General features: G+C 52.6%; 1 protein-coding gene across 1 annotated transcript in view; it reads left to right on the top strand.

Moving 5' to 3' along the window:
• Positions 1-11,404, top strand: part of LOC149280775 (sperm-associated antigen 17-like) — a 28,746-nt gene that overhangs the window by 407 nt on the left and 16,935 nt on the right. Inside the window, exons 3-22 of the mRNA XM_089500145.1 lie at positions 406-562; positions 872-1,048; positions 1,311-1,492; positions 1,578-1,739; positions 1,963-2,068; positions 2,315-2,436; positions 2,658-2,795; positions 2,896-3,009; positions 3,259-3,409; positions 3,486-3,707; positions 4,006-4,061; positions 5,451-5,543; positions 6,348-6,502; positions 6,862-7,040; positions 8,050-8,138; positions 8,216-8,467; positions 8,553-8,664; positions 8,998-9,096; positions 10,378-10,491; positions 10,960-11,165. Of these exons, the coding sequence (XP_089356271.1) occupies positions 406-562; positions 872-1,048; positions 1,311-1,492; positions 1,578-1,739; positions 1,963-2,068; positions 2,315-2,436; positions 2,658-2,795; positions 2,896-3,009; positions 3,259-3,409; positions 3,486-3,707; positions 4,006-4,061; positions 5,451-5,543; positions 6,348-6,502; positions 6,862-7,040; positions 8,050-8,138; positions 8,216-8,467; positions 8,553-8,664; positions 8,998-9,096; positions 10,378-10,491; positions 10,960-11,165 (2,886 nt within the window). The remainder of the gene's footprint in view (positions 1-405; positions 563-871; positions 1,049-1,310; positions 1,493-1,577; positions 1,740-1,962; positions 2,069-2,314; positions 2,437-2,657; positions 2,796-2,895; positions 3,010-3,258; positions 3,410-3,485; positions 3,708-4,005; positions 4,062-5,450; positions 5,544-6,347; positions 6,503-6,861; positions 7,041-8,049; positions 8,139-8,215; positions 8,468-8,552; positions 8,665-8,997; positions 9,097-10,377; positions 10,492-10,959; positions 11,166-11,404) is intronic.

The raw sequence follows: 11,404 nt of genomic DNA on the forward strand, positions 1-11,404 counted from the left end.
CCTGCAGGCACAAAGCATATTACATATAGGATAAAGTACAGACGTCCTGATAGGGTCACGTCTGATCAGACTGGTTCCTGGTGCGATGTCAGCCATATTATTCCCCCCCCCCCAAGGCATATGGCGCCCATGAGAAGCAGTCAGCGATAGTGCTCTCCACACCGGGAAAACATGCGTGTTGTGTGGTTTGTCCATTAACTGGGAACGGGCCGTGGGAACTCCATGCATGCTGAGATCAGTCTCAGGTATGATTCCCACTGGCGATGGGCAGCAGGATGGCTGCCAGTACTTCCCTCCATGTTGTCCTGACACATTCCTAGCGGTGTTGGGCAGGACGGCCGTGGGAAGCGTGTCAGGTACCTGCAGTGCAGAGCACGCCATCATCTGCCGTATTTTTTTATTCAGCCTCAAGAAGAAAAGACTAAAAAGAAATCCGCTAAAGCAAAGCCACCCAGCGCCAAGTCTCCTGGAAAAGGCAACAAAGCACCGGAAGCACCTCCTCCAATCAAAAAGGAGACAACCCTCCGACGACGTGGCGAAGACGAGGACACCAAGTATATAGGTAGCTCCTCAGGGTGGGACTTGGCTGAGAGATTTGTTGGCTCGCACGGCGGCGGACGGGACATTAAAATGTGCTTCTCATGGTTGTATGCGTTTTCAAGATGGCTGACGCCTCCGTATCGTAAATTAAATCTGCCCCTCTGTACCGAGACCCCCTTTGAAGCTGAACTCCTCCAAGGCTTTTGCAGAGAAAAAAACCCTCAATCGAGACCCCCCCCGGCCCGAGACTTCCAGACCAGAGACCCCCAGCCCTGAGACGCCCCACCATGCTGGAGACCCCCAATGCATTCTTGTTTTAATCCATTTACAGATGACGAGCCAGACGATGGGGTCCACCATTACATCATCGTGCTCGGGTTTTACCAGCCTCAGCTCCTGGCTCTGTTGGCCGACCTCGGCGTCCACGTGTCGTCCGTGATCAGGATCTCGTCCCAGAGCTACGCCAGTTTGCCGGCTGATCAGGGGGATCTGAGTTTGGCCCCGGAAGGTAAAGTCCGGACCCTGCAGGTCACTGAAAATCAGGCGTTCGCGTCGATTTATTTAACTTCACGTCTTTCAGCGAAGGATGGTCGGTCTGCTTACCCCTCACCTCTAGAGATGATTCTGTCCACCCCTTCCCATAGCCAGCCATCATCCATGACATCATACCTTCCGCCATCTTAACACAACGTCCATAGAGCGCCGGCGGGTGCCGTGGAGCCGCGGAGAATGTCTGGGCGATGCAGGTAGATCATTAAGATTTTCTGCAGTTTTAGAAGCGGGAAAGCAGAGGAAAGCGACTCTCGCCAAATCCCTGGAGGTTTTCTGGAAGTATCTGGAGCCGATTCTGGAGAGCGGGAAGCCGGGGTCCAGCCTGCTGGAGGTGGCCAGGCTGCAGTGCTTGGTGAAGGAGAGCGACTACCCCCCCGACTGGGGTAACAGTGACATGCAGGTCAGGCCGGAGCCCTTCCTGGGGTGATTATCTATAAGCGTTATTACATATAATATATACATTCTCCCCGCTCATTCTCCCGCAGCTGGCGTTCGCCTCCGAGGTCTTTGAAAATGTCGCCTGTCTGATGTACGACACTCTGGACTGGAGGCGCCAGCACAGGCAGTACCTGAGCAGCCTGCAGCTGGTTAAAGTCCCGCTGGTGTCCAGAGACAAGGTCCCCGCCGCCCAGCCGCCGCCGCCAGAAGTGAGATATCCCATACGCTCAGACCCCCCCATCCAGTCACTCATTGTATCTGGTCCTATGGTTAGAGGTTTAGTGCCCAAAGTGCCCATTCCTTAACACATTTTCAATATCTAGAAACCTCTTTAGACAGTGACATCATCAGCCTACGGCGGGGATGTTCTTTCACGTCAGGTTTTGCCGAAACGTCTGCTTTAGCTGTTTTCTGTCTCTCTTTTACCCGCAGACTCGTGAGGCCGACGCGGCTCCGCCGACCCCCAGCAGCAAGAAGAAGACCCAACCCGACGACGTCCACCCCACGTTCTCCCTTCCACCAGAGACCTCACCACCCGGTATGTGGACAGGATGCATTACGGCAGGAGGAACGGGCCGACCAGACAGGCCGAATGGGGGCCGACCTGCCGGGGGGCTAACGGCTTCCTAGTTTATAACCTCTCGGTCTGATATATGATAAAATAACCCAACGTGTGGCTCGTCGGTCGCTGACGTTCGCGGGCCTGGGTCATCGCCGGCGGTTGTTGTGTTTTACTGTTTGCTCGTTGCCTGCGTTGTCGCATTTACGCTGTCGGTTCCTGCAGATGAGGCGGAAGCCGCCGGTCTCAGCGCGGACGTGGACATGAACTATTACAACGATCTCCTGAGTGACGTCCCCGACGAGCTCGCTTCCATCCCGCTCATACTGCACTGTGTTCTGGAGCAGGTGAGCTATCCTCGGGGGCCGGCAGGAAAGTTTGGGCCCTCAGTGGCCCTCGCTACGTCCTAACACCCTCACGTAGTGTTGCCCGCCTTCCACAGCAGATAAGCAGCAGTGCCCCAGGGGGTCCATTAAGGCGCCTCCGTGGCCGTAGCCAATCACTGTACTTCATTTTGCCCCCTGAATGTTTATTAAGAGGTGAAAAAAATCGGAATTCTGTAATTTAGGTCGTGGCGACAGAGAGGGATCTAGTGCCCCCGAGCGAAGCCGAGCCCGAGCCCCGCGCCGACGGCCTGGATCCCGCGGTCGCAGACCACCTCCTGTCTGTCCTGGATTCTCTGTCTCTTTCGGAGAAGGAAAAGAAGGTAGCGGCCGGTTAACGTTACTGGAAAACTCGCCTCATCGGGAAACACGGCCTGCGGATCCTGACCCGGCTCTCGTTATTCTTTTACCCCTTTTACGCAGAACCTGTACAACACTTTCCTCTTCCAAGACAAGGAGGAGAAAGAGGCTCAGTCCAAAGGGCCGCAGCAAATGAGCTGCCACGACAAGACGAGACAGCGCATGTTCCAGGCCCAGGTAAACAGAAGTCCGGGAGACGGTCGGCGACCAAGACTGCAGCTGGATGGAGGTCATGCCGGGCGTCCTGCAGAACGCAGAGACTTTGGCACCCGCACATCCAGTTACCTTTATTATTAGTCCTCAATTCCACCCAAATCAGCCAGAAACGGTAGATAGTGAGGTGTCAGGGAGGGCAGAGAGTCACATCTTTGTAAAGGCTCTCTGAGGGTGACAGTCTCCATGACCGCTCGCTGCCTTCTCTTCCAGGTCCCAAAATCTTTAGATTTGATCAAAATCGAGCGGGAGATGCTGCAAAAACTGCCCCTGTCCGAGCTCCTGCGCTTCACTCAGCCCTCGCCCGAGGGCAACTCGCAGAGACTGGCTCAGATCCACGAGCTGATGCATTACTGCGCGGCCGGTGAGTAATAAACACGCCGTTATCCCCTTAAAGATTCGCATTCATCTGATAATGGCGGCCAACGATCATATTGCAGACCCCCTGAGCCGGGAGGACGTCGGGCGGGTGTTCAGGATGTTTACGTTCGAGAGCCTGAAGCTGACGGGGCTGGACGAGTCCGGATACCTGGAATGTGCCGGAAAGATGCTGGCGGGAGACCCCGCTATTCCCTGGGACAATCCGGCCTCATTCGCCCGTCAGATGCGGAGATCGGCAAGCGTGAGGAGGATGCGCGAGCAAAGAGAGCGCTGCTCAGCGGGTGAGAGGGAGAGGGTCGTTCCTCGCATGCGCGGCTCAGTCCGTATGCCAAGGAAATGCGTGAATCGGGGGGTTTCACGGACCCTGAATCTAGCGATAGCCCCCCGCTCTGAGCGCACGTTATGCTTCGGTTCTGCCGCTGTAATTCTCAGTTTCAGGAATTTGAAGCATTCTCTGCTTTTCCAGATATTTATATATAGAATTCACGTTCTAGAAATTCTCTGTAGTTTGGGATAAATATAAAATTCCCGCAGAAAATCTGCTCCTCCATTAACGGGGCTTTCGTTTCATGTTCACAGGAACGGGCAACGAAGAGGACAGCCAATCGGAAGGTGTTTTACCTGCGGAGAATAAGGTGAGATCCCCCCCCCCGCAGCCCTCGGACCCCTGTGTGTACAGCGACAAGGAGCCGGACCCCCGGTCTTATCTCCATACCCCACCTGTTACCCAACCTGCCTCCTACGCCCCGACATGTAAGCCCAGACAGCGTGCTGATCGTGTACACCCAGAACATGCGCCGCCGCTGCCTCCTGCTGAACACCTGTCCGCACGCAGCCTCTCCCCTCACTATAAATAACCCGGCCTGGGAGCCAAGCCACACGAGCCTGCGCGTAATTACTTACAGGAACCGCAAACGCATAACCTAACAATACAAATATTTAGATTATGGGGATCATAAAAGAAATCAAAGGCAGAGGCAGCTTGGCAGCGATCGGCGCGGATAAAACCCCTCCAGCTGCTTGCAATATAATCTTGGATGGAGGGAGATGGCAGGAGACGACCCTCCTCGTGCTGATCTAACGATGGAGGATCGGAAAAACTCTCAGCGAGGAAGAAAAAAAGGATTTAAAAAAAAAAATGCGTTTTTGATATTTCATTGACAGCGAAAACAAGAAAATCACGAAGCATTTAACCGCAATTCCACATTATCATTATTATCGTTATCATTATTATCATTATTATCGTTATCATTATTATTATTATCGTTATTATCATTATTATCATTATTATTATTATTAATATTATTATTATTATCGTTATTATTATTATCATTATTATTGTTATCATTATTATTATCGTCATTATTATTATCGTTATTATTATTATTATCATTATTATTATTATCATTATTATTATCATTATTATTAAAGGTCCACGTCTCTGCAAACGGACGTTCACGGACTACAGAGGGCAAGCTCTGCTGCCGAATGTTATAAACACAAAGTCCCGATGTCTTCAGTTGTGATTGTTTTATATATATAATTTTTCAAAAAGAAATTCAATGATTTCAATTGAATTTGAAAATAGCAGATTTCGTTTAAAAGGGATTATTAAAACAGATTTGGAAGTTTTGAAGAATTACGGCGTCCTGCAGATAATCAAATCAAATCATAATCGAATAGTGCAAATTCATCAAATGGAATCCATGGAATGGGTCTATTCACTAAGAAGCAGAGTGGTCGGTTGAGTTCACTTGGGTTAACTCGACTGACCAGACTCCGGTCGCATGCCCAACACTCACTGCCAGGTTCATTAATCTTCGAGTTGTTTGCAAGGGCCTGCGAGTTTACATTTTGTGTTTTACGGGCGAGGGCCTGCGAGTTTACATTTTGTGTTTTACGGGCGAGGGCCTGCGAGTTTATATTTTGTGTTTTACGGGCGAGGGCCTGCGAGTTTACATTTTGTGTTTTACGGGCGAGGGCCTGCGAGTTTACATTTTGGGATTTTTGTGTTTGGTATATAGGAGACGGACCTCACAGATATCCAGAGGACGCAGCGACGGTCATTGAGTGATTGGTGCTATTCTGAAAGATATGAGCCGGACCTTCTCCTCCAGGTACACAACAGTTTTGGGTGAAACATGGCGGGAATATCTGGACAGGGTCTCCATTCGCAGCACCTACTATAGTCTGCTCTACTACTTACTAAAGAAGGGTCGGAACATCACTTTAAAAGCCCCCGTGCTTCTGCTGGTCATTATCTCCAGCTATGGAGGTCGTGGTAACTGGGCAGTATCTCTGTACAGCCCCCGGCTCAGAGGGGGCATTCCGCAGACACCAGTCCTCTCTCTCCATCCGCCTTGCTCTGTCTGCCCTGTCGCATTTGGCTTTTACTTTAGCACTTTTAGTTCTCTTCACTAAGAAGCCGACTGGCCAGTCATGTTAAGGGTTAACTCAACCCACCCGACTCACCTCCAATCACATGCTTGCGAGTGCCTGTGACATAGAATTACATGTGAGGTAATGCAAGTTCAGTGTGACCTCACATATCCTCGCCTGAAACATACAAACTCCACCCCCCCAAAAAAATAAAGGGGAAAATAGTAATAAATCATTAATAACAAATTACCCCCACCCCATGCGCAGTAATTAGAGGTATACTCCAGTGTCCCAGGACATGTGAAAGAAAGTCCCTCCATATACAATTGTTTAATGTTGGAAAAAAGGAGAAAATGCCGCTTTCCACCCCATTTACGTTCATACTTTTTTCGACTCCTGCATGTGAGGGGTTAATGTGATTTTGTGAATCTGCTCGGTTTTTGCCAACTCGCAGGCGCTTGCAGTTTAGTGAATAGGCCTGACCTGTTACCTTCCTGTGCTGTCCACGGTCCACGTTACAATGCGTTATTCCTCCCCGGCAGGTCCTGCATGACGCGGCTCAGTCGTACCAATGCATGGATTCTTATTATCTCGCCCAAGACAACTCCCTGCTCCTCGCGCTGCACAGCCCCATGGACTCGTTCCGCCAGAGCCAGGACTCCTGGGACTTGGCCCTCCACTCCGACGTCAGCTTCCGGTGAGTGGAGGGGGGCCGGCGCTCGGACTGCACGCTTTGTACGGTTTTACTGAAAATAAGGGATTTCCTGGTGAAACTGGTAAAAAGGTGACCTCTCAGGCAGAACGCGGCTCAGGGGCCCGGCGGGAAGGCCAGCTCAGGTCGTCAGAACCAGGGTGTCGGGGATGGGGCTACAACGTAGGCGCATTGGGAATCGAGTAATAGCTGGGAATTTTACCCACTCTGCCGGTCGTACGTACCAAGTAGTCACATCTACAAAGCCTGTCAAGCTGGGACGTCGGTAACTTGTGTTTGGGGGCCCCTGGGCTGTGACGGGGCCCCGATAGTGGATGAGCATTAGACTTATATTCTTCACTCAGAAACTATCTGGAGCTGGTGGCCGATTCCATCTCCGACTGGGTCCAGAAAGAGGAGGAAAAATACCAGGAGGAGAAGATCCAGAAAGAGCTGAAACCAACCCAAAACGACGCGCGGCCCGGAGCCGCCTCCCCCCGGAGCAAGAAGGGCAAGAAGGCTGCTTCACCCAAGAAATCCAAGAGTAAGGAGGAGGGGATCAGCGGGGTCTGTGTGAGAAATATACCCCTCCCAGCGCTGTATACAGAAATATAACCCCTCCCAGCGCTGTATACAGAAATATAACCCCTCCCAGCGCTGTATACAGAAATATAACCCCTCCCAGCGCTGTATACAGAAATATAACCCCCCCAGCGCTGTATACAGTAATATAACCCCCAGCGCTGTATACAGTAATATAACCCCTCCCAGCGCTGTATACAGTAATATAACCCCCCCAGCGCTGTATACAGTAATATAACCCCCCAGCGCTGTATACAGTAATATAACCCCCCAGCGCTGTATACAGTAATATAACCCCCCAGTGCTGTATACAGTAATATAACCCTCCCAGCGCTGTATACAGTAATATACCCCCCCAGCGCTGTATACAGTAATATAACCCCCAGCGCTGTATACAGTAATATAACCCCCAGCGCTGTATACAGTAATATAACCCCCCAGCGCTGTATACAGTAATATAACCCCCAGCACTGTATACAGTAATATAACCCCCCAGCGCTGTATACAGTAATATAACCCCCAGCGCTGTATACAGTAATATAACCCCCCCAGCGCTGTATACAGTAATATAACCCCCAGCGCTGTATACAGTAATATAACCCCCAGCGCTGTATACAGTAATATAACCCCCCAGCGCTGTATACAGTAATATAACCCCCCAGCGCTGTATACAGTAATATAACCCCCCAGCGCTGTATACAGTAATAACACCACACTGATCTGATGCTTTATGGCAATGCTAATGAAGTCCATTCCTCCATAGACTTTCATTAGTCAGAGAGTCTGGCTGGGTGATAAGACTGAGCCATTCTATTGTTCCCCACAGGCAGTATGATAAGGAGTCGGGGGGGTTAGTAGATCGGGGGTCAGATAACAGAGCGAGAATCATACAAACGGCTGATATGCAGCTGCCTGAAAACGTTATATCACATGAAAGCTAGACGGGATTTATAAGCGTTTGCGCCGTTTAGGTCCCAGCCGGTCCAGACCAGGAAGTAAAGCGGAAGACGAAGCCCCCGAGCCGGCCCGGAACCCCTTTATCCGGGAAGACTCGCTGAAGGTGAGTGATGCTCCTGCTAACGGGCGCCGTGTTTGCGTGAGCGGGTGTCAGAGCCGGTAACCGGAACTTTCTCCCAGGCCTGGAAGGAGGAGCGAGAACGTCTGCAGGAGGAAGAGCGTCTCAGGGAGGAGGAGAGGAACGCCAAGGGCGGCAAATCCAAGGCCAAGCGGAGGAAGGGCAGCAGCGAGCGGGCGGAATCCCGGGAGAGCAAGCGCTCCCCGCGGGGTCGGGGGACGAGCGCCAAAGACAGAAAGAAGCCAGAGGAACCCCAGGAACCGGCCGGCGATGCCTCAGTCCTCCCCACAGCAGCCCCTCAGGAGGTATTTAAGGTGAGGGGCGGCTGTTCTGCCCTGGGGTGGGGGGGGGAATTTGGTTTTAAGGAAGCAGCCGGTCTGACGATTTCTCTGTCAGCAGTTTATTGGTTACGACACTGGAGACGATTTAATCCAAGTGTCGGGAAGCAGCCGGAGCCTCTACCCGGCGGACGGGGGGCAGATCCGGGCCGAACACCTCCGCTTCCAGAAAGGTGAGAGCACGCTGCGTGTACCGGCTCACGTGTGTGCACGCAGACATACAGACACGGAGACACAGACACGCAGACACAGACAAGGAGACACGCAGACACACATGCAGACACAGACACGGAGACATACAGACACGGAGACACAGACACGGAGACACAGACACGGAGACACACAGTCACACACGCAGACACAGACACGCAGACACACAGACACACAGACACAGACACGGAGACATACAGACACGCAGACATACAGATGCTTAGACACATGCGGAGACACAGACACACAGACACGTCGTGAGACGGGACGCCCGTTCTTTTGTTTTTTCACCCCAGGCTCTTCTTTTGTGAAAATGAAATTACTGAAGGACGGACACAGCTTCCTGATCCACATCACCAACCCCTACCGGCCGCGCAGAGAAGAGGAGCAGCAAGGTGGGCTTACACTCCGTGCCCCCCAATAACACGGATATCTACAGACCGCCCGTCCATAATGACTGGGGGTACTGGTCTGTGCTGACCGGTAATACTGGCCAGTACTGGGTACACTGGTCTCTACGGGTCAGTACTGGGTACACTGGTCTGTGCTGACCGGTCATACTGGTCAGTACTGAGTACACTGGTCTGTGCTGACCGGTCATACTGGTCAGTACTGAGTACACTGGTCTGTACGGGGAATACTGGTCAGTACTGAGTACACTGGTCTGTGCTGACCGGTCATACTGGTCAGTACTGAGTACACTGGTCTGTACGGGGAATACTGGTCAGTACTGGGTACACTGGTCTGTGCTGACCGGTCATACTGGTCAGTACTGAGTACACTGGTCTGTACGGGGAATACTGGTCAGTACTGGGTACACTGGTCTGTACTGGCTGGTAATCCCCACAGCGGGTACGGTGTATTCCTGAGCCGTCTCCAGGCGTGCAAGGAGTTAATTCGAGGTGCTTCATACTGATATATCCCAGAGACGTCGGCCGCCGCCTGCGCATGATTCTCATTTCCAGCATCAAAAACAAGTTGTAAAAATCAGAGATAAAACGGAGCGTTTTGAGGATAAAAGCACAGGAAAAGTCTGCGGGGTCTGCGGGACGGACCCCCCGAGCCGTCTGTCTCTCACAATCTCACCCGTCATCCATCGCAAAGAACTCACGGGAACGCCGCGCATGGAGGCGAAGCCTGTGGATCTGGTACACGGGATACCTGCATAGTGTCCCTGTTTAACTTAGCCAGTCCCTCTTTTGTCCCCAAATCCAAATCCTTGTGTCCTTCTGCTGCCACTCTTTCCTCCCCTGCTGCCCCTCTCTCCCCCCTGCTGCCCCTCTCTCCCCCCTGATGCCCCTCTCTCCTCCACTGATGCCCCTCTTTTCTCGGAGGTCAGAATGTTTGCTGGGTATGAGGGGATCGGAGGGTTCTACGGCCCTAAAAGCCCCGATAATGTGTATAGAAACAGCAGGAAACGGCTTTATAAATTAAACTGCACCCTGTTTGGGTTGAGTTGGCACGCGGGGTGAGGTGGCACGCGGGGTGAGGTGGCACGCGGGGTGAGGTGGCACGCGGGGTGAGTTGGCACGCGGGGTGAGGTGGCACGCGGGGAGAGGAGGCGCCGGGTTGGTTTAAATCCTGTACCCCGCAGATTGGAGGGGCGAAGGGCTGGGGGCCCAACGGACGCTTCGTACTCAGCGAGGGGTCTTAACGTTTTCCGTCTTTTTTTACAGAAAAATCACCCACGGAAAGGAGCGGCGTCAGTGAATTCGGGTCGTTCGTGGCCGCGTTGGCCGGCGGGATCCGGCTTTCTCTCAGCCACTATGGCCCGTCTGGCAAAGGTCCAGGTAAAACACTAATGGCGGAAACCTATGCCGCGGCGCAGGCTGTGACACTAAACGTGAGCCCGAAGACTAAAGTATACGATATGTATCTGTCACCTCGCTGTGGATATACCCCGTGATTATTCCTCCCCGTCTTTCATGGCACCCCGTTGGCAGCGTGATGGGAATCGATGTCGTGGCCTCTTCCCCGGTACCCCTTACAATGATATTGAAGACTGGGCTTGAACATAAAGGGGTTAAAGGGGGTAAAATCTGCGTCAGGCTGCATGGGGGGGACGTAACTCTCCATTACCGGAGCGGCCGGCCTGGGAGCCGGGGCAGGCCGAGACCCTCCGTTCCTGACATATGGCTTCCTGGCCCAGCAACGGCCCGACGACGGCCCGGGGATTAACCCTTTAGGGATAAGAGGCACGCAGTGACGTGATAGGCGTGTTTCCCGGCTGCCGACCCGTATCTGTCATGTCTTCACAGAGCACAAGGACCCCGAGCTGGCAGCCATGCTGAGCATCCCCTCCGTGCAGACCCCCAGCATTGTCCCAGCGCCCCCACCTCATCCCCCGGCCACCCCTTCTGGGAAGTCGCGCAAATCCCGCCGACAAAAGTCCCCCAAAGCCAGCCGGGTGAAGACCCCCAGATCAGCGCCACGGGAGGAGAGCCCAGAGCCGGAGGAGGCCAAGGTCAGTGAATGGAGACGAAACTGGCAAAAAAAAGGGTTTCTTTGACTTATAAATGTAATATAAATAAATAAATATTATAAAAAATATACCCAATATAAATATAAATATACGCCAGTGAGCGAGCAGCACCAAGCATATGGGGGGGGGTTGCTGGTTTCTTGCCCCGGGTGTATGTGTCATTTCTGCCGCCTGCCGGGGGATCGGCCCATGCGGACAGCTAGCAGGACTGACCTCGCTTT

This window comes from Sceloporus occidentalis, unplaced genomic scaffold, assembly GCF_023333645.1.
Source record: "Sceloporus occidentalis isolate IW3139 unplaced genomic scaffold, rSceOcc1.0.p SCAF_148, whole genome shotgun sequence".
NCBI lineage: Eukaryota > Metazoa > Chordata > Lepidosauria > Squamata > Phrynosomatidae > Sceloporus > Sceloporus occidentalis.